Raw genomic sequence first — 23,623 nt, 5'->3', positions numbered from 1 at the left:
AGTAGTAGATGGCGTTTGTAAATATTCCCTCCCACCTGTTCCATTACGTGAAGGAGGCCCAGTTTCGGGGAGCGGGGGAGGTCCCAGCCCAGCACCTCGGACAGGCAGTCCCACACACCCGACCAGAACCGCATCAGCCGCACACATGACCACACTGTATGTAAGAACGTTCCAACCGTGCTACCACATCTCAGACACTCAGGGGAGGCAATCAGGCCAGCTCGCCACAGCCGTTCTCTGGTGTAGTATGCACGATGCAAATATTTAAACTGAATAAATCTCAATCGCACCGCAACAGCCGCCCCTCGTGGCGCCTCTAAGGCCTCCCTCCAGTCATCCTCGTCTAAGGCACCAATATCTTCCTCCCACACCTAGCGTAACTTATCTAGTGGGACAGAGCAGTGCGTGACCAAAGTTTGATATATATTGGAGATTTTCTTGTCCCCCAGTTCCCCCATAAATACCTTGGCTTCAACAGGACTAAATTCGGGCAGCTTGTCCAATCCTATTAACGAGGGGGACAGAGCATGACGGAACTGTAAATATTTATAAAATTGGGTCTGCGGCATATCGTATTCATCCCGCAGAACCTGGAACGATTTAAGGGTCGTGCCTTGCATAACGTGGCCCAGCGTCGAGATGCCTGTCGTCCCAGCCCCGGAACCCCTGAAGAGCCGCGAGCTCCGGTAGACGTCCATTGTGCCACAGGGGCGTTTCTTTTGTTAAGACATTCCACCAACCCATGCGGCGTAGGGCTCCACGCCATACTCGGAAAACCACTTGAGTAACCATTGGGAGTTTTTTCCGTTTGCCTGCTGAATAAAGGATGGTATGGAGCGTGTCCGGGTCCATCAGGTATCTTTCAAGGGCATAGGCCGGGTCGCCCCGGTCTCCATACCACCAGTCATTTAGTATGAGAAGATGGGAAGCCTGGTAGTATGATAGGATGTCCGAAGTCGCCAGCCCCCCGCAATACGTGGAAAGGAAACGGGTGCGGAGCGCCACTCTGACCGCCCCACCAGCCCAGAGAAACTGGCTCAGTGCAGAGTTCACTTGCCTAAACCAGTGCGGCGCAATTGGGCATGGATGATTTTGTAGTTGGTATAAAAGGCGCGGGAGAGCTACCATCTTAAAAATGGCAGAGCGGCCATATATGTTTAGGGGCATCCTGGACCAGACCTTCATGTCGGACCGTACGCGATCCCAGACCGGCACCACATTACGGGTCCAGGCTATTCCTGGAACGTCCGTAAGGAATACACCAAGATATTTGATGCCTCCCGCTGCTTCCTGTAGCGTCGATGCCCAGGGCCCAAGTCGTCCGCGCTCTCCCAGCACCCACAGCGTGGATTTCCGTGTATTTAAGTGCAGGCCAGAGACCTCTCCAAATACTCGCAGTATTTCTAGAACTCTGGGTCCAGATCTATTAATGTCTGTGAGGAAGAAAAGGACATCGTCCGCATACAGTGCAATACGATCAGACGGTCACCGCACCCACTCAAGTCCCCGCATCTGCGCGTCAATTCTCACCCATGCGGCCAGGGGCTCCATGGCCAGGGCGAATAAGTATGGCGATAAGGGGCAACCCTGTCGGGTGCCCCGGCCTATGGGGAAGGGGGCCGAGATCGCTCCCGCTATCCTCACCGAGGCCGTCAGGTCCGTGTATAGTAGGTGCAGATACGAGAGGAATCGAGGCCCAAAATTCAGATGGGTCAGAAGCGCACGAAGATAGACCCAGCTGACTGAGTCGAAGGCTCTATCGATGTCAGCCAGGAGAAGCGCTGTTGGGATCCCGGCGGCTCTGGCCGCCTCTATCACCATCTGTGCGCGCCGGATATTGTGCCTTGTTGCCCTATGGGGCATAAAGCCGGCCTGATCCGGGTGTACCAGGTCTGTAATATACGGGAGAAGGCGATTGGCCAGGGCTTTCGCCAGTATTTTCGCTTCAACAGTCAGCCGGCAGGTGACCACAGTCTCTGGCCTCCTCCAGCGCCTGTCTATATCGCGCCCCCAGTTGAACATGAAATGCCTTAAGGAATTCACACGGGAACCCATTAGGCCCCGGGGCCTTACCAGTATTCAGTTCCCCGAGTGCCGCGGTCAATTCTTCCAAGGACAGTGGGTGGTCTAGTAGGTCACGGTCCTCATCTGAGAGGGCCCGTGGCGGGAGATCAGCTAGGAATTTATCCACGTCTGCCTCAGGGATAGTTTCTCGCGGGGCGTACTGGGCTTCATAGTATCGGACGAAACTGGCCGCCAGTTCCACCGGGGCCGTCATAGGCTCTCCCGCCTCATCGCGAAGTCCCGGCAGGGTCTGCGCATGAAAAGTTCCCTGACAGAGTCTGTATAGCATAGAGCTGGATTTGTCCCCCCACTGATAAATCCTACTCTGTGTAGCCAGCCACAGCTGGCGTGCCTCATCCATTAGGAGGGAGTTGTACGTCTGCTGCATCAGTAACAACCGCTCAACGGTATCCACAGACCCTTCGGCAGTACTCTCTCCCTCAAGGTCTCGAACCCGCCGCGCAGTCTCCTCTATCTCTCCCCTGCGGGCCTTGCGTGCCGCCGCGCACCAAGCGATGTCTACCCCCCAGAGCACGGGTTTCAAGGCTTCCCAGAGGGTTATAGCGTCCATGTCGGGCTGATCATTGCAGTCCCAGTACAGAGAGATGGCTTCGCGCATGTGTGACCTGTAGTCGTCCTGTTGTAGCTGCCATGTAGACAAACGCCACCGAAATGGCTGTCGTGTCTTACCAAGAAATACATCAACTGCGACTGGAGAGTGATCCGACAGGCCACGCGGGAGTATAGATGAAGAAGCAACCCTCCCCATCCAGCCATTAGGAACAAACAAGCAATCAAGTCTGGAGAAGGATTTGTGCACTGCTGAGACGTAGGTAAATTCTCGGCTATGCGGATGATGATACCGCCATGCATCAATCCACCCCATCCCTCGCACCATACCATTCAATTTAGTGGGAACGTGTGAAATAGTCCCCCCATCCGATCTATATCTATCCTTGTGTCCATCCATGACATCGTTCCAATCTCCGCCCACTATAGACATCACACTAGGTATGTCGGCCCAGACATCAAACAACTTCTCAATGAGTGCTTCTTGCAGCGGGGGTGGGGCATACACACTGCCAAAGACCATCGGCTCATCTCCCACCATTCCTTTAATAAATATAAACCTTCCTTGAGCATCCACCCACTGCGTCTCATGTGTGTAAGCTAGTCGATGATGTATCAGAATCGCCACTCCCCGTGACCCCCTCACAAAGCCTGCGTGGAACACTTGGTGATAGCCATATCGTTGTAAGCTAAGTGTTTTATTGCCCAGAAGGTGAGTTTCTTGTAAGAAGAGCACGTCCGCCCTTTCTCTCTTCCCTAACCGCAGTACTGCACCCCTCTTTATTTTGTCAAGCATCCCACGGACGTTCCAGCTCACCACTCGAAACAACGCCCGTGTGGGACTAGTCTCCTGTGTACCACCCGCCATCAATAGGTGTATAGATCAAAGACCTGAGCCCTCGGGGCCATCCAAACTCCAGTGCTAGCAACCAGCCTTGAAAATATACTGTGCCGAAAACAACCATCCCATCTCCCACAAACCCCCTCCCCCACATCCCCTGAACCCCCACCAACTCCCCAATCCCCCCCCTCCCCCCCACCCTATACCTCAGTAACATTGAAGTATCTGTCGCGGTAGAGACAGTCTTCAGCCCCCAACGGGAGACCCCCAACCGTCTATGCCAATGGATCCCCACCAACCACCCACCCAACTTCAACTAACCCGTAACCCGATTAACTACTTTAGTTCTCGGGGTGATGACCGCCCACTTATGGGCATCCCCCGACCCACAGCTCGTCCCACACCGCTGTCGTGCAGTAAAGCATGTGGTGGCATCCATTAGGGAGCTTTAAGTCGTTAAGTATCATCATGGATCCGGAGCCGGGGCCGCCGCTGCATCGTCGCCTCCCGACACGCCATCCGTGGGAGGCCGGTTCTTCTGAGAGCGTGCCCTCCAGTTGCTTCTGCTACGCGATCTCCTGGGAGTCCTCGAGGTTCTCGTCGCTGAGGAGGGCTCGGAGTTGCGCCTCGGGGGTGTATGCACCTTCACTCTGACTGTCTCATCTGTCCATTCAAAGACCTCCTCCGGCGTGTTGAAGAACTGTGTCTTGGACTGAAACACTACACGCAGGCGGGCTGGATAGAGCAGGGCGTATTGGATTTTAAGTTCTCGTAGCCGAGCCTTCGCTGCAGTGAAGGATTGTCGCTGTTGCTGCACCAGTTTTGTGTAATCTGGGAAGATCAGGACTCTGTGGTTCTCGTACATCAGGGGTTCCTTAGCTCGCGCCTGACGGAGGATAGTGTCGCGGTCATGGTAGTTAAGTAGTTTGGCGATGACCGGGCGGGGGCGAGCTCCCAACGGTGGTTTCGGGAGAAGCGCACGGTGCGCCCGTTCAATAATGAAGCATCTTGAGAGGGAGTCCGGGGGGAGCCACCCCTCCAGCCATTTTGTCAGGAATGCCTCCATGTTGCCTTTCTCGCAATCCTCCGGCAAACCCACGAATCGCAGGTTATTTCGTCTGGCCCGTCCTTCCGCGTCCTCGACCCTGAGTGCCATGTTCTTCTGTAGCCCCTCCAGAGTGGCCACCTTCTTAAGAACGACCACATCATCCTCCACCTCCGTGATTCTGGTTTCAGTTTCCGTGATTCTGGCCACTGCATTTCGTAGGTCCTGGCGAAGTAGCGTGACATCGGCCCCAACAGCCCCAATTTTTGCATCCAGCATGTCCCTTGATTGCGTGATCGCCGCCATCAGGGCCGCATTGTCTGGGCCGGGCTGGCCCCCGGACGCTCCTGCTCCACCACTCGGTCCCGTAAACTTATCTATGGGGCCCTGCTTCGTAGCACCTCCACTGTTGCCGCCTCGCGTCATGATGAGGAGCGGGCCCGGCGTCCAAGTATCCTCTGGCTACTGGTAGCCCCCCTCTCGGCCAGGGACCCCCGTGAGCCGCTCCCGGTCGCGTCTTGATCTGAGAGGAAAAGTAGGCACGTGTCCAAGGATGTCGGCGAATCTGTTCGTGGAGTCTTCTCCCTGCAGAGCACCACCTCCCCTCTGCATCAGCCACTGAGGTATGCCCCCATCTCAGTTCGCAAGGCCAGGGATAGGAGACCCCCAAGGAGGCCCTGCGCCACAGGATCGTCTAGAGCCCCGTCCAACAGGGGGGGGGAAGTCCGGCCGTCAGAGGGCGACCCCTATCCAGCCACAGCTCGCCTTCGGCCCCCGGCAGTAGCCCACTCCAGTCCGGGCAGGCCCACTGTCCGGCTTCCACAAGCTCCGTTGCGTAGGTCACCACCAGGGGGGGGGAGGGGAGAGAGGGGGGTAAGTCCGCTAGTAAGGAGGTGTCCCCGGGAGCAGGGGCGAAGGCAAGAGCCCCCTAGCACTCCGGGGACCCCCGGCCCCCGCAGCCCGACTCGGCTGCCGAGTGGGTTCGGCCTGTGGCGAAGAGTGCTTTCCCCCTCTTTTGTGGCGCTCGCCTCCCCCCGCCGGCTCACCTCACCGCAGCCAGTGTCTCAGCTCCAGGGTGACTCCGCAATGTCCGCGGATCTCTCGGGCCCTCCGGCCCCAAGCGGAGATCAGTAGGTCCGGGGAGCCGGTACAGGCCTCGCGACCGACCCCGCCGCCGCCTCACTTCCGGCCGGGCCTCTCGAAACTCGAGGTCCCGGCTGCTGGGCGTCGCGCAGGCCCCACCTCGTCCGGTTCACTGCGTCTGAGTATGTGCACGGAATGAGCCCAAATCACCACCGGAGCCGCCCCTCCGCCACCGGCAGCCAAGCGTCTAGTCTGGGAGTCCGCAGGCCGGGGATATGCAGGATAAATGGCGCGGATAGTGTATAGGCGGGACGGAGCTCACTCAAGCTGCGTCCGCCATGCTTGCCGCCTTGGCCACGCCCCCCGAGTTGGCAAATATTGGATCGAACGTGTGGCATAAAATGTGAGTAGGGGTCCTCAAACAGGGAGGATGCCAGGAGGCAAGGTACGTCAAAGTGTAAATTATTATCACTTTTGGCTACCAAGTTCGTATAGCTCAACAAATAAGAGGGCAGTTGATCTGCTAGTAAAGAGGTAAAATTAGGGGCTGGCCCAGGTGGTTGGTAAATTAAGAATCCTGCCAGCTTACAATTGCTGTAAATGGCCAGGGTGAAAAAGCTGCCTCAGTCTACAATATTAGCATCTAGGAATGTACAACAAATAGATTGTTTAAATATAATCGCAATCCCCACCACCTCGTTGAGAGATGCGATCCTGTCTGACAATTAAGTAGCCTGTCGGGATGGAACTAAAAATTTCTGGAGCAGAGTTTTCAGTAAGCCAGGTTTCAGATAGGAATTGTGAATCTGCTTTTTGTTCTGTGAAGAAATAAAGTAACTTAATCTTATGCTTAGGTAGGGTTCGACAATTGAATTACCAGCGATCCATCCGGGGCGAGTGCACAACTGTTTCGTTCCTAGTCATCACAGAGGGCTAGCCTCTTCGGGCGAAATCACACTTGCCACCCCCAACAATGGCATGGGATACATTGAGCGCATTGCGGCACTCAGCCAAGGATGGGGCAAGCAAGAGAAGTTCACTAGCTGTGTACTGTCTGGTGTGGGGCCCCGGAGCGGCATGGGTACTTGCCTCTGGTGCCATCCAGGTGTGGACAGGCTTGCCTTTGGCACGTCAGTGGTGTGCCTGTGCACCGGCCTCAAATAAGTAGCCCCCCTTCCAAGAGGTATGGCTATGATGTGGGCAGGAGGTCGAAGAAACCAAGAATTGCCAAAGAAAATAGAAATGGGAGCCCTACAGCCCCGTACCTGCCTTGAAAGCTTCCCTTCCAGATAGGTGATACTGGCCAGATTAAAGGAAATCATATTAACCCAAAAGTAAACATGAGAGGAAAACTTAATCGGAATTTTAAAAGGAGTGGAGGTGCTCGTGCTGCGATGCCACCATCGCCTCTACAACAGCCACACCTCTCCATGTGCTTAGCGCTTACAAGGAAAGTAAAAATTAAACAAAATAACTGTAGATGCAGGCTGGCAACCAAACCTGTGGAAACCATGCTCCCACCAGAGATTACTCCAGCGGATTTATACACTGGCCATGGATAAGTAGCCTGCCTTCAAAGTGCTGTGGATATGACGTGGGCAGGAGGTTGCAGAAATCAGGGAGGGCCAAAGCAAACACGAACAGGGGCACAGCAGCTTGCACCTGGCTGGAAGGCTGCCCTTCCAGATAGGTGATAGTGGCAAAATTAAAGGAAATTCAAACAACCCAAAATAATCATGAATTGGGAAAACATAACACATTTTAAAAGGAGCCTAGGTGCTTGTGCTGCGCTACTGTCTAGGCCTCTACAGGAGCCAGGCAGGCCTGTGTGCTTAGTGCTAACAAGGAAAGTAAAAATGAATAAAGTGAACTTCAGATGCAGTTACGTACACAAACTGGTAGAAACAATGCTCCTACCAGAGCAGTCCCAAATAACTCTTTAAACGATTGTGCTACTCCACTTAATTTTTTCATTTTCTCTTTTTTCATCTCTTCTCCTTGTGTTTTCTTTCGAACTTTGCTGACAAGTCTGGTTCTATTTTGATTAGCTAAATATAATTTAAAAAATTATTTTTTAATCTCATAAGGTTAAGGATATTTCAGACAAAGAGACATACACACCAATTATTGTTTAGAAATTAGTGTTTATAGGTGGGGAAGTAACCTGGAGCATGGTTTCCCAACCCTCCCTAGGATTAATAGTTTAGATGTTCTAGTTAATAACTTTTTTTAGTTCTGGCTATACTGCCTAGGTGTCTGCATCGCCTATTGTTACCAATCCAGTTGATTAAAAATGGAGTGCTTTGCTGCTAGTTTTTTCTAACATCTTCTTCGTGTATTTCTTCTTCATTTGGTGTACCTGCATCACAATTCGTAAGGGGCTAACATACATGTCATAAGCACCCTGAATAGCACGCATTATTCTTCTCCTAGATGCTTTGTGTACAGAAAGCAATTGTTTTTCGTTTTTCTGTTTAAAGCAGAATATTTCTTTTAAATTGGACTAAAATGCAAGCCATACCTATTGACTTTGTCAATGCTTATTTACATTGCCATTCAGGCCTAATTTTATGCATTTATCTTAGGAATTGAGTTACGGTACCTAGTTTTCTTATCTTATCTTATGCTGTATTTATAGAGCGCACTGACACCAAAGGTTTCCTGGCGCTAAGCTAAGTTAGAGCTGCACTTCCACTTTCAGATGGACAAATATTCACTGGAATGTTGTTGTATTCAGAGAAATCAATGTAATAAAAGCCAACTAACTTGACTGTCTGTTCTTTGACTTCAGCCGGGAAACAGGAAAGCATTGAATGCTGAGGATCGAGCCAACTGCAAGGAATCAAAAACTGGGACGCTGGACCCATTGTCCTGCATAAGTAAGAGCGCTATCCCATCCTTTATTTTTAAACTATTGTCATTAATTTTCCTTTTAATTCTTATTCTCTACTGCTTAATCAGTCCCTTTATTGTAATGTGATTTTGAAAATTTTTGTCAGGAATTGATTTTCCTGATTAACACCGTATGTAAGGGCATACTAGACGTAGAGCTGATTAGGTTCATGAGATAATACACATTTTTAATGTTGGTGGTGTAAAGTTATTGAGTTGATGATATTGTGATGCTAGCAAGGTGAGTGTAAACAATCGAGACCAGGAAAAATGAAGACCTGAAAGAAATGTGAAGCTACAAGGTCCTTACTAAAGTTTCTTTATGCGTTCTGTTAGAATTAGCAGTGTCAAACATCCTGCAAAGGTTGCTCCGAAGGTTGTACACTAGTTGATATAGTTGCACTGCTTAGCGCGATAGGTTTTAATAGCCTACAGAAAAATAAGGTTTTCTTACATTCAAGTGATCTATGAGCACTTGTGCACAAGAGACTTAAATTACATTTATCTGTTTAGTCATTGAGGTGGAAATTTTAGAGTAAAAGGGAACATGGGGATGAAATAGTTATTTTGCTGATTTATTGATGCTTTGGTGCAATATTTTAGCAAGGTGCAGCTGTTATGGTTTGCTGCATTGATTTACTTTTTGCCCTCACTGGTACAATTCAATTATATATCTTGTTTGCTGAGGGTTTTTCCTAGCCGTCCTTCTATTATAGGTCTATTGTCAATCACACTATATTCGCTATTTGTGCTTGGGTTTTTTGAAGAAGTAAAAGTTAGGCTTTGTTGAAGGACTCTGGGAGGTAAAGGCTGCAAATACATTGAGGATCATATAGAGAGGAGGTAACTATTAAGGACTTTTTAAGGCACGTTCAAAAAAGAATTCTATGAAGTGCTGTTGATTAGATTAAAATGAAAGATTGTTTAAAGGGTTACAAGCAAACATTTGAACTGATAAGTTTACTAAAGTCACTTCTGAATTCAAAACAGGTAATGCAGACCTCCATAAGATGTATCCTACTCCTCCATCGTTGGAACCTCATATTATGGGCTATTCCCCCATGAATACGAACAAGGAATACGGTAATATGGACACTACACCAGGAGGAACACTGTTAGATGGAAGTGGATCCTGCATTGGAGCACATTTTAAAATTGAGATAGACGAGGGCTTCTGTAGCCCAAAGCACTACGAAATAAAGGTAAAGTATCCAATCCTAACAATTCTTCTGAGTGTTCAGTAATGGTTTACAGCGTGAAACTAATGTACTTTCCTATGATATGCATTATTCCACAATCTAGTGACTGGAGTTTGAAAATTTGCTGATCTAAATAAATTATACTGTATGGGTCGTTCGTTGGAGTTTATGCACTCTGACCTAGGCTGTAATTCCACAATGGCCCACACTTTCTGATTTCTTTTTCAAGATTTTTGAAACATCAGTCTCACTACACATATTCTAGTTATTCCAATTTTAACTAGACAGCTGTGGTTTTAAAAACGAATTGCAAGTCCCCACCATAACATATTCTCTTTGGTCAGATTGGTTAAAGGAGGCCTAAGTTGTGCAGCAAAGCTGAAGAGGTTAATGATATGTCACTAGGCCAGTTATAATTTCTTAAACCCACTTGCATTAAATAATGTTTGTGCTATGTAGCGCTGTAAATTCACATGCTGTGCAAACTTCTGCCTCTTGTTTTGGGCTCTGACATGTACAACTTGCTTCTTCTTCAAAGGAAGTCTTGAGTCACAGGACCTAGTGACTCCACCTATTTGTGATATTTTCCAGGGGCTTTGGATTTGTTAGACTTTTTTCCCTGCACATAGGGCAAGATTTGGAAATGGAGTACTGAATACAGAAAAAAATGACCATGCAAAGCAGAGAAATAAAGGTAACAGAAAAAGATTTCTGTAATGACCTTAGGCGACTGAGGAGGATGTTGGGTGCATGCGAATCTACAGCACTACATGCCATGAAGAGCTGCTTACAGGGTAAGTAACATATTCTGTGGTGGCTTATGTAGCTGTAGATATCCAATCTGTCCATAGACTGTAAAGCAGTCCTCCCAAAAGTGGTGGCTTAGCCTGAGGATATTGCAGCAGGACAAAGTGTGGTCAAGACAGCCTGGCCAACTCTAGTTGTGTTTGGTCAGGACATCCACTCAGTAGTGCTTGGTAACGAGGGGTAGACCGGGTAGCTTCTTTACAGATTTCAGCTAATTGTATATTACCTAATAAAGCCATAGAAGCCCCTTTATTCAGAGTTGAATTGATGTCTGGGAGCTATAGGCAGGATCATTTTTTTTTGGCATAAGTCTGTATACCCTTGATCCAGCTATTGCCTTGGAAAGAGCACATCCTTTGTGGCGCTTGCAGTAAGAAATAAATAGCCATTGTGTCTTATAGAAGGGGTTTTTTGCCTTGTCAAAATAGTACACCAGCCTTCATTTTTTTTTTTTTTTTGAAAACCTTTATTAAAGCACTCAAATCAGTACAGACGTAGGCCTACAACCTCAGAGGCCAGCAGTAAATCAGGAGACGCAAACAGGAGCAATGCAGTAGTCCACAATTCAAAAGGAAGTTACTATGTATGCAGAATACACGGTTGCAGGCACTATGCAGCACAAGGATAAGAGGTTTCATTTTACAATATGGAAGCAGTAGCAGCGGTTGTATCAACAGAGGCATCACACTATACGATATACCAGAAGAGACGGGAGGAGCATATCCCTCCATGCATTCGAGAATTAATGATGAACAATAAGGCTGAAAACACACACTACGCCTGCCTAAGGCAGGCCAGGAGTAGAAAGCAAACAATGGCAAGCAAATTAGCAAAAACGTCATCCGGAAATCCCACCCGTCCGAAACGATAAAGGAAAGGCAAGTGCAGATGCTCAAATAGTGAAAAGGAGAAAAAAGAAGATACAGCCAACCCTACCCAAAGAGAGAGAGAAAGGGACCATAGAACAAAACAAACTAAAATAACAACACCCCCCCAATACCCACCACCCCACATCACCGTAATGGCTATGGCCTACCCCACTAACAGCGTGCCTGTCGCCCCAGGAGTACCCCGAAGAAAGAAAGAAGAATAGAAAAGAGAGAAATACAATAATAAAAGGATATACGTGGAGGAGGACCTCCAAGCTCCCGCCCCTCCCCCCACCACTATGCGCCCCCCATATGCTATCACACCTAGTAAGGATAACGCAAAATTGGCAAATTAGGGGGGAACCAATAATCACCTAGCCCACCCCCCGCAAGGGAACAATATGAAGCGAAGTCCAAATCAGCACCGATCCCAGCAATGCAGTCCGTATAGGCAGCAGTTGGTCAACCTTGGCCAGTTCGATCCAGAGCAGTGAGAATTCCAATACCATCCGCCATCTCTGCCAGAGGGCCAAACAACCGGACACGTCCATCGAGGCCCATCCGAATGGAAGCTGAAAGCCGCAGTACAGGCACAGCCCAGCTGTCCCCGTCGTCCCAATTCACAAATAAGGGTGTTCGGCGCTGGTATCTGACGGAGAACACAAAGTCCAGGGGAAAAATAAAACCCGCATCTAAGCACCTCAGACCAATTAACTCGCTATCAGCAAGACCCCGCACTTCATGCGATAAGGAAGGTCGGTCAACCGATGATCGCAAATCGATGGGGTCTAGAACCGTAAGATCACCATTTAGAACAACAGAGTACATAGTCTTGAGCCCCATCACAGACACAACAGCATCCAATTTAGTCTCAAGGTCTAGCAGGCTCCGAGTCATGAAGAGGTGCAAGTCAGCGATAGCCGCCATGGCAGCCCCGGGCGTATATTCCATCTCCCCTCTTCCGGTAGTAGCAATTGTCAACTCTGCCCGAGACCCTCCAAGAAGGATAATCCTTACCGGGGTGATATTCGAGCCAGTTTAACCCCCTCGGAGAATCGAAGCCGGGTTGAAGCGGGACGTCGTCCGGCACCAATACACAATCCGTGGCCACTCTCCACCATCGATGCTAAGAGGAGATCCCACCGATCCGACTCCCTGTCGCAGCCAGTGTACGGCCCGATGGAAGTCCGGGCCAGCCCCGGCAGCATCAGCGGTAGATTCGCACCAGGCGGGCGGAGCTGTTGTCGGCCTTTGTCACGGCCACCATCCGGAGCAGCAATTAGGGCAGTCAGGCAGCGCTTAGAATAGTGTTCCCCTGTCTCGCTGGTAGCGCTGTGCAGACGTGTTAGTCGTCGCTGAAATCGGACAAATCAGGTCTCCCATCCGGGTCGACCGGTCCATCTTGGCAAGTCATGGCCGATGTTGTTGTGCTTGCCGCCGGCCGCTCCACCACTAGAGGTCCCGGTTTCTTAGTTGGTCAGGCCGCAATCTTCCCGGCGACAATAATTCCATGGGCAAGCCGATATTTCAACCGGAAGCACACCGCTGGGCACCGCTACACTTCGCCGATGCGGGATCGTGTCCCAGGTGCAGGATTAGTGGCAGGATGTCGTGGAAGGAGAAGGCGACCGACGGAGCCGAGAGCCCGAGCGGCCATCTCGGTCGCCGGCTTGGCTCCTCCCCCTACACCAGCCTTCTTGACATCAAGAGTGTGCAGAGCTTGTTCTGCTACAGCCTGTGAGTGAAAAGAAGATAGGCAGCTCGATTGTCTGCTTAAGATGGAACTGGAGACCACCGTAGAGGAATTTTGTATTGGTTCTGAGAACCACTCTATCTGCTTGAAAAAATTGCTCTTCTATGGTAAGAGTGTGTATTTCAGACCCTTTTAAGAGAGATGATGACTACAAGAAAGGAAACCTTCTAGGAAAAAAATTGAAGTGGATAAGAGTGGAGTTCAAAGGGGGGCATCAGTCTCTTGAGGACAATGTTAAGGTTCCAAACGGGAACAGGAGGCAACCATGATGGAATAACCTTTTTGAACCTTCCATAATTGCCTTAATGACTGGAATTCTGAATAGTGAAATATGTTGCCTAATATGCAAATAGGCAAGTCGTGATTTCTGCAGGTGAAGGAGGTAGCATACAGTGTTGTGCAGACATTGTGAGTGGATTAATATTTGGGAAGACAGTCATGCACAAAGTGTCTCCATTTAGCTGTGTCACAGGCACTCTTAGTAGGCCGCCGTGCCTCTTTAAGAATAGACCTACTCTTCTGGTAGGTTAAGGTAACCATATTCAAAGGCCTCAGTAGCCAGATCGCGAGGCTGAGATGCTGAGGATTAAGGTGTCTGAGTGCAGTGCTTTTGTGTGAGAAGACCCTGCTTGTTGTGGAGCTTCTCGTTTGGCACAGAGTTCTATTAGTGTGGAGTACCATGGCTGGTGTGCCCAAGGCGCTAGCAAGATAAGCTTCAGGAATGTCTGTCTCAGCCTCCTGATCACTACCGGTAGGAGTGGGAGAATCGTTAAAGCATAAACAAGTATTGTGGACCAACTCCTCCATAGTGCATTGCCCAGGCACTGTGGGTGTAGTAGTCTGGTGGCGAAGATTGCACATTTTGCGTTTTGGTAGTGGCTAACAGAGCTATCTGTGGGAACCCCCCCACAGTGAAAGTATGTGTGTAGGACCTGGGGGTGGAGTGCCCATTCGTGGCCTCATCGATGTGTCCTGCTGAGCAAGTACCCCAGATAGTTGTCCACCCAGGAATGTGCTGATGAACTTTGATGGATTGCCCACTGCCAGATGCTTTGGGCCACACTGGACAACTGTTGCATGTGATCCCCCTTGTTTTTGTAAGTAAAACATGGCAGCCATATTGTCTGTGGATATCAGGACTGTCTTGTTTTGAATGAACTGGGGAAAGCCCGGAGAGCGGGCTGGATGGGTAGTAGCTCCAGATGATTGATGTGAAGAGTTTGCTGGAGAGTGGTCCACTGACCCTGAACAGTGAGATGATTGAGATGCGCTCCACCCTGTAAGCAAGGGATCCATGGTGATAGTCTTTTGTAGAACTAGGTTCAGGAAGGGCCGCTCCTGCAGCAGGTTGTTTGTATTCCACCACTGCAGAGAGTGATGAGTGCAACCCCAAACCAACACTAGATCTTCTAGTTGACCCTCTGCTTTAGACCACTGTGATGCTAAGCACTCCTATAATGGGCAAATGTGGACCCTAGCTTGCAGGACTGTAGTGTTGCACTGCGCCATCAAGCCTAGTAGACTCATCACAGTTATGACTGTTACCTACCGATCTGGCTAAAGAAGAGGCAGCATGTTTTGGAAGGCTTGTACTCTGACTGGGCCGGGATACGCTTTTTCCCTGTGCGCTTCTAGGAGGCCCCAAGGAAGGGCTATTTCTTATGGGGTTACGGGTGAAATGTGGCCAAAATAATAGTGAAACCCAGACTGTGCAGGATGAGAATCGTGGTCTGAGTGTGCACTAGGACGCGGATTCTCCTTCGATGAACAGCCACCATGGGCAGACGTTTTGTTAAGACTCTTGGCGAGGTTGGAACTCCGAAGGGGAGCACTTTCAGTTGATGATATCGCTTACGGCAATCTAAGATATCTGCAATGTGCTGGGTGGATGGGTACGTTGAACTAGGCGTCGTTCAGATCTAGGGCAATCATGAAGTCTTATTTTGCTATAATGATATGACATCCTATAGAGTCATTATGAGGAAGTTCTCAGCCAGAATATATTTGTTGATAGGCATGAGTCAAAGATGGGCCTGAGGGAGCAGTCTTTCTTTGGGATAATAAAGTAGAGTAAGTATACTCTCTGTGGTGTTGAGGTGAGGCAGAGCCGGCTGTATGGCCTTCTTTTCCAGGAGGACTTTTACCACCTCGTGAAGGTGGTGCAGATGTTCTCCGGATAATCTGTGTTGGCGTGTGGGGGGATGTTTGCTGATGTCCGTGTGAGTTTCAGACAAAAATCCTCCTTGAGTGATCTTTAGAACACAACAGTCTGAGGTGGCTTCTAATCACCGGGATGCCCTACAGCCTTTCCTTTACAGGTGTTTAGTGATCGAGGGTAGTGGAAGGGAGTAGCTGCTTTGAGGGGTGTAGTTCCTTTAAGGGCTGCATCCTTACCTCAACCTTTCCCACTGTTGCCCTGATATCCACTCATGTAGTAACCCTTACGGCTAGAGCGGTCGACGTCGAAGCTGGGAAACCGGGTTTGAGTCTCGGCAACGACGCTCAACATCTTGTGATTCTGGGCAAATCACTTAATCTCCCCGTGCTTAACAAAAATGAATGTGTCCTGATGTAAAGAAACTGGTGCTATGTAATACCTGATATCTTCGGGTCTAGTTCGCCCTATATAAAACGATAAATAAAGAAAGGAAAAAAAAAGAAATTGATGTGGGTGAAGGTCCGGAGCGTATGCCTTGGATGCGCCACAACTGTGTGCGCCAAAAGTAACCTTGTTGGCGGTGTTTGGAAGGCACCCATAGCGTTTCCTGTAACTGCGTCTTTATATCCTGGAGCATCTCCTCGACCTAATGGCATAAGAGATGCTGACCATTGAAAGACACACTTAGTAGATGTTTCTGTACCTCTGATTTAAAACTGGAAAAACACTGGTAACTGCTCCCCTATCCTATGCTACTGTTCTTGGAGATGTGCCACCAAGTCCGCCATTTGATCCTAGTGCGCATGATCGTATAGGGAGAGCAAGCTGATAGAATTCGCTGTGCTGCCCATCTGGTGCCCCCGGCATTCATCTTCTTGCTTTCCCGATCAGCAAGGCGTGAATCACCAGTGCTCTGGGTGTTTGTGCACTTTCTGGTGGTATATACCACAAGCTAGTCTGGGATTACTGGCCATAAATGTTGGAGGGTTATTAGGGGAAGGTTTATACTTCCTATCTACCCTTGCTTTGACGGGCTCCTTGAAAATCTCCATGGCAGGTTTGAGGACCTCTTTTAGCATCTGCAGGTATTGTAGGGAGCGTTGGGTGGAGGAGAGGGTTTCCACAAGGAAATCACCCTCTACATGCTGCAGGCAGAGTTAGTCATTATGGAACATAGCAGCCCTGTGTAGAAACTCAAGATATGCAGTGACCTCATTTGGTGGGGATGTCTTAGCAGGGTACAAGTCTGTCTGTGAGGGGATCAATATCATTGTCCCAAGGGTCTGGGCCCTGTGGGATATCAATGGGTGATATGGGTCATAAGGGAGTAGAGTACTGTCTTAGTCCCTTGAGTGTGAGAAACCCAAAGGTGAGTGCTGTGGTGACTCTAAAAGTGGTACAGAGAGGAGATGGAGGAGTGGGAAGAGGGAGTGCAGGAGGCAGGGCAGAGGTAGATCTGTTGCGTTTCTTAGGCCTTTTGGGAGGGGAAAGCAGGTCTCGGACTCCCTCAAGCGTATCAGGGACAAGGCCTCAGCAGAAGACCCCAAAACTCCTTCCGCACCGAAGCAGTCGGTCCCCACCTCCAAGTCATCGACGCCACTCCTCTTCACATTGCCGCCGAAGGTGGCACCGAAGGCCTTCGCACCACGGGCGGTGCCCGAAGCGAAAACGCACAGTGCTGTGGGGTCGACGCCTACTCTTCCGGCTGGGGGCTTGACGCATCGACCACCATTACTCGAGGAACAGTCGGAACGTTTCATCAATGCCGACACTGGGAAGCTTGCGCTTTACAAGCGGAAAATTGCGGCGACGACGCCTTTGGAGTCGTATACCATTCCTTTGAAGCGCAAAAGGCCTGCTTCTGATTCACCGGTCTTGGTCGAACCACTGACTCCTCGGACTCAAAGAGTTGCCACGCCCTCGCCAACTTATTCCGATGCCGAGGATGCTACGGATCAAGATGAGGAATACAGCTTCCCGGCCCACACAGATCCTGATGCACAACAGGACGCATGGGTGGACACAGGTGACCAGGGGGATCAGCCACCCGCCCTCGACCCTCAGATATACAATATCAAAACGTCTTCCACTGAGGATTCTGCGGCATTCAATGCCTTGATTGAAAGGGCGGCTAAGAACCACGACGTTGAACTCCATGCTGACCCTGTGGAGGTGGACTTCCTCTTTGACACTTTTTCAACAGCTGAAAAGACTGTGAAAACCCTCCCAATGCTGAAAGGGGTCCTCAAACATGCTGCGGACATTTTCAAAGAGCCCACACGGGCAAGGGTGGTCAACCCTAGAATTGAAAATAAAATACCGGCCGGCACCTGGCGATCCCACCTACATCAAGGGCCAGTTGCCATTGGACTCCCTGGTCGTTTCTAATGCCCGCAAGAGGGCGAATTCGCAAACCACTGGTGAAGCTCCTCCCCTGGACAAAGAGTCCAAAGTGCTAGAAGCATCGGGAAAGAGAGTAGCAGCTCAGGCGGCCAATATCTGGCGTATCTCTAACACGCAGGCGCTCTTGGCACGCTACGACAGGGCACACTACGACACACTAGAGACCCTGTTGCAACATCTCCCAGACCAATATAAGGAGGCTGCGGAGATGCTTATCCAGGAAGGGAAGCTCATCTTTAACGCTTCAATTAAGTGTGCACTGGATGTTGAGGATACTGCAGCCAGGGCAATTAACACCAGTGTGATTTTAAGACGACAAGCATGGCTCAGGATCTCTGGATTTAAGCATGCTATCCAAACTACCATCCTCAACCAGCCAGTTAACCCTGACAGATTATTTGGTCCTGAGGTGGATACCACCTTGGTGGGGCACAATCCTCTTACCCCAAACAAAATAGAGAAGGTTATCGGGGCAACAACGCCAAGGGCAGAGGCAAGGGCAACAACAACTCCCGTTCCTCCGCCTCCAACAAACAGTGACGCCCTGTTACTGCCCCCCGACCATTCCACACCTGTCGGGGGGGGGGGGGGGGGGAGACTCCAGCAGTTCCTGCCAGTCTGGACATCCATCACCACAGACAGGTGGGTCGGGAAACTTATCCAGTACGGTTATTGTTTGGAGCTCACATTCACTCCACCCAACATACCACCAAAACACCATCCTATGTCCACAGAGCATTTGCACTTATTGCAGCAGGAGGTTCTCGTCATGCTGCAAAAGGGCGCTATAGAGCTCATGCCAGTGGAGGAGGAAGGCACAGGGGTGTACTCCCTGTACTTCTTAATCCCAAAGAAGGACGGGTCCCTCAGGCCTATTCTGGACCTCAGGCCCCTAAACCAGTACATTCTCTTGTAGTGTAGTTCCTATTATCCCAATAGGCTCTGCGCATTGGAATAATATCTTCAATAGTATAGACGTAGGACTGTGGTTAACTAGGTCTTCTACTGACGATATTAGACTTAAAGTTATGTGTGCCAGCTAGCTCAGAGTTCACTAGAAACTTTCTCGAATAGGCAAGGAGGAGTTTAACCTCCCTGGATTTGACAAGAAGGGATATAGTTTCTGACAAACATAGAACATGACAACTTTGCTCTCCCCTAATCAAGAGTATATCTCTAGAGTCGTGTGAAAACAAAAGACAACTATTTTACTCAGTCAGTACGTGCATTCTTAGTTTCACCAGTTTGTAGAGAAATAAGAGAAGGGCGTGCTTCAATAAAAAGATGTTATTTATTGATCAGTCTCTTTTCTCATACAAGAGAAATGAATCGCTATTTATTGCAATACTTATAGTTAAGTAAAGTGCATACAGTAAAAACAGAATTATAAAATAATACTGTAAAAGCATTTATATGGTTTCTTAGCCATATGATACTTAAAATGGATAAAAGATATACATACATATATACATTGACTAATCGTTCTCAACTGGTGCTTCTAACTACGCCTACCCCGGTGGACCTGACCTAAGCCTAATACTTGGGAGGGAGTAAGTAAGTAGCAGTTTTAGTTACGTTTGTTTCGCCAAGAATCTGACTCAAGAATTCTCTGTAAGGGGTTAGTCAGTTCAGTACCTGGGATTTAGAAGGCTGGAGGGTTGGTATCTCTGTCTCAGGACTCGATATCCCAGTTACCCGCGAGGGCGGCTGGAAACACCGGAGGCTGGATTTCTCGGCAGGAGAAAAGGCAGCGTCTCTCTCAGCGCGTCAAAAGGGAGGGGCAGCGTCCGTGGGCTTTTCTGCATCAGCTGGGCTCTCCGGCAATTAGCGCTGCTCCAAGCTCGTCACCACCGTGTCTTAGCTTAGGGCAGCGTCGGTATATTTATACCTGAAAGGTGCCGTGTTTGCCGTAAGGATGGACATAAGACGTCAGCAAGAATGTCATAAGGACTGGTCGTTCTTACATTCTTTGCAGGAGTTCTCGAGCGAAATCAAAACAATAGCTGCGGGGGATTTCCCAGGTCTGTTGGAGGTTTGATTTGTTTTGAGAACTCGGTGTGCTTTCTAGGGCGCTGAAGGGATAGTGCTTGCTTAATGTGACAGCATGCGCTATGACCTAATCTGAAAACGGGTTTCTGTGCCGGTGTATGGACATTAGTGAATTAATAACCGGACAAGGGTCAGAAATAGGAGTATCCATATAGGTACCTAGATAAACACACTACACCCACTCCACGAATTTATGTACATATTTACTAAACTAAGCAATAGTAAACATAACTAACAGTGCATGTGTATACCGAACCACCCCAAAAAACATTTTTTTGTATTTGAAAAATGGTATATGCGAAATGCACGAAATGAGTATAGGTACTGTATGCATTCAAGCAGTATAATCATTCAAAAAGGAGATGCATATTTTATATCAGCATGAATGATTTGCGAAATTACACATGAAATGGCTCTTGATACAGAAAAAAATTGCGAGACCATCTCATCACATATAAACACAATTAATTGCATATAAACTAGAGGTTGAGGTAATGTAATGTCTCTAGTATTCCTAAGAATAGAAGTTCTGTTATCTAAGAATAGTTTTACTTTAAGCAGAAGATAAGTGCCAAAAAGGTAAATATTTTGGAATTGGAAAAAAAAGTTTTCGCTATTCAGGGGAGAAGAGAAAAAATAGTTCACAGTCACTTTGTTTTCAAAAGACCGAATGGCCAAATTCAGAGTTCAGGGAACGCCGTGTGCAAGTTTGTTTAAAATCATTCTCTCTGTTCCGGTGAAAACATCATTTCAGACAGATTCTCGAAAAAACAGTCTACAGCTTCTGGTGAAAGTTCGACCAGGTTGGAAAATGTCGCTACCATGCTTTCAATGATGGGTCGATCAGAACTGCTTACAGAAGGTCGTACCTGGGTGATGCTGCTTTCATCTTGTACTTCACTACCCTTCAATCGTAGTGGTGAAGTCTCCACGAATGCCGTCATCAGGATAGGTAGCCGCTGGGGACAGCACAATGCATGAGCCTTTACTGGACCCAACAAAGTATCTGCACCCAATGGTACTTCTGATTGTAGTGTAAGACAGGTGTCCAACACGCATTCTTCGCCGCATAGTATGCATCTTAATACAGGCATAACACAATTCTGCCAGATGGGTCTGAATGAAAGAAACCAGGTCATATTCAGATCTCGTAGCCGGGCTAAGCCAAGGACTTTAGTTATGCGGTCCCGGTAGCAGATAGCTAGGATCGTTTCTTCCATTGTTGCTGGAGTCTTGTCTGTGACATGGCTTGCCATAACGAAGCAAGAATAGCAAGAATAAAATGCCTGGTACGAGTCCCAACAGGAGTGGAAGTCCGCCAAAGATGGAATGGACGAAATTTGGAAAGATACCCAGGATCGCTTTGAATGGGGTTAAAGCGCCTGAAAAAACTGTCTTAAATACACTCGCGATACCACTTGTATCAGAAATATTTAAGATTTCGTTCAGCATTTCTGCGAAGTGTAGGGGGCAATTTGTTGATAACATTGAATGAATCTCTGCCGTTGTCCTTGCAACTTGGAGATCATACACTTCTTTTGAGGACGTCAACTGGGTTGGCGTCTGTAGGAGCACAGTCTTCATTCTGCTTAAAGTATCAATTCGAATAGAAGAGATTTTTAAAATGGGCCATAACCTTCCCTCCCTGTCTGGAGCATCATTCGGGTACAATACTCTTTCACAGCACATGACCCTGGAAGTCACGCTTACAAGATAAGGTTTTCCTGGCAGCAAGCCACAACATCTGTGATCTACAATTAGAATGTAACTCCCGTTCGAAAGTCTTCTAAAGAATGGTTGTATTTGTGTTGCAAGTGTGCCTAACTGGTGACATGAAAGGTTATTTGAAGTCCCTTCACAGGCCCCATGTAAACTAATACCCTGACACAGAAGTATGCCACTTAGTGACTTTTCACAATTATTACCACTAAGAAATACACTCTGTCCGTTATTACTGACACATGTGTGTGTATAGGGCAAGTTCCATGTGGACTTAATGTATCCTTTACCCAACCTTTCAGACTGGCCTGCCTGTATATATTTTTGGCAGTATTGAAACTGGAAAGTTGTTATCGGTATATTTATTATCCCATGTATTATCCATTCAATGACAGGTCGTTCTGACATTGTCAATGGTAATCTCTCAAGTTTTTCAATGCTCAGAATTGTATAGTCAGCACCCTTTTGTGCCAAACTGATTTGTTTATCAGTAAGGTTAAAGATATTAAATAGTGACGTTGGGTTGATTAGACGCCAAGGCACATAGCCTGAACGCAGATTTTGTAACGTCCAGCCAAGCTGTACAATAGAACGTAATTGAGACTGACCGTGTTGCAGCATCAGTAAGTCTTGTTCTATTATATCGATTGCAGAAGATACAATACTGTCCAGTGAATATATTCTGGAAGACAGTCATTAACCCATTGTCCACAACAGAAAGTGATTTTTCCAAATTAACACGGTCAATTTCCCGTATTTTTTCTGCTGTCTCAATTTGAGTTACTTTCCAAGCTTCGTTGTAAGCTGCATATATAGAGGCCGCTATGAAACGTTTTAGACGCTGTTTGCGTGGTCCCATGATGAAATCACGCAAGTCAGCACCTTCTTTAAGTAAAGTTAAGTGTTGCTTAATTTCTGACAGTGTGGATGTATGTAGCCATTGAAGGCAGAGTTTCCCCACACTGTAAGTAGTTACAATCCCTGGATGTTGTCTCTGGGAGTATCTTTGGTCTTGCCTGGTCAATGTCAACCCCTGTATTTTGTTCAGGAATCTGTCTTGACAGTTATTTGTGTCTGTGGGCCAGATCAACCATTGTTTCCAATCAGCATGTGTTCTGGTTTGGTTTAAAATATGAGATACGTCTATCTCAACATCCGTTGTGCTATTACTATTAGGTGTTGGTTTTGGAATAGACGGTTTATTCAAGTCTTTAATTTTGGCTAGGCCAAGACAGGATGTCTGTTGAATTGTATCATTCAAAAATATAATTTGTTCTGGGATCATGCAGGCTCTAAATAATGATTCTATACCTTGCACTTGCCAATCTTTTGTGCCCCTGATCGTTTTCGTTTCAATGTTATTGTTCCAGAAATCAAATGTATTCATTTTTTCAAAAGATGAGTCTGAATATATCAAATTTGTGTTTGTAAGCATGGTTTTCACTCCTGTCTTATTTAACAATTTGAAATAAAATGATTCTGCATTACTTGTGTTGAACCCTGAAAAGTATGAATATTTATCAAAAAATATCTTTGAACTGCCTTTTGGTGGAGTTGCACAATGTTCCCATTGGTTAAAATTTAAAACATTTCTAGGTTGAGTAGATTTATGCAGATAATGGTTACCATAATGGTTATAACAAAACATTTGATCGTAATTAGATGAACCTTGCAAATAATCATGTTCTGTAAATTTAGCTGACATTACTAGATCAGACATCATATCATTAATACTTTCAAAGTCCCAATCATCAGCAAATGTGCTTGGTTTTACAAAGTCACTTAATGAAATCTTGAATTGATGAGGATACTTCAGGAGCTCAACCGGACCATATATTTCGTAATCAGTTTTGTCCCATGCTACCCCACCGGGTATAGAATTGGCTGTGAAGTTTACTGAAGAAAGTTCTCTTTTCTCTATGTGTGAAGACTTGTGTGGTTTCAGGACCAAGTTGATGTTCTGACTTGCTGTGTCCATTGTAGCATATTTTCCCTCAATGAAATGTCCCAAGCATAGTACCATGATGAGCCAAAGTATGAGGATGAATACTCCTAGTGCCACCCAAAGTTCAATCCATGGAGAAATCAGATAGGTTTCTTTAAGTTGATGAAAGAGTTCCTCTGCTTTATCTTTAAAAGTCTTTGTTGTCCGCTGTTCCTCTGGTTCACTC

The 23,623-nt window shown here is 47.8% G+C and overlaps 1 protein-coding gene across 1 annotated transcript in view; it reads left to right on the top strand.

Moving 5' to 3' along the window:
• The window catches only part of MED13 (mediator complex subunit 13), a 1,439,203-nt gene that overhangs the window by 546,628 nt on the left and 868,952 nt on the right, over nt 1-23,623 (top strand). The window contains exons 13-14 of the mRNA XM_078679821.1: nt 8,395-8,482; nt 9,486-9,697. Of these exons, the coding sequence (XP_078535947.1) occupies nt 8,395-8,482; nt 9,486-9,697 (300 nt within the window). The remainder of the gene's footprint in view (nt 1-8,394; nt 8,483-9,485; nt 9,698-23,623) is intronic.

The sequence above is a fragment of the Lissotriton helveticus genome, chromosome 3_1 (genome assembly GCF_964261635.1).
Source record: "Lissotriton helveticus chromosome 3_1, aLisHel1.1, whole genome shotgun sequence".
Classification (NCBI taxonomy): Eukaryota; Metazoa; Chordata; class Amphibia; order Caudata; family Salamandridae; genus Lissotriton; species Lissotriton helveticus.
The sequence above is the reverse complement of the archived record's forward strand: the minus strand, read 5'-3'. Positions and strand labels throughout refer to the sequence as shown.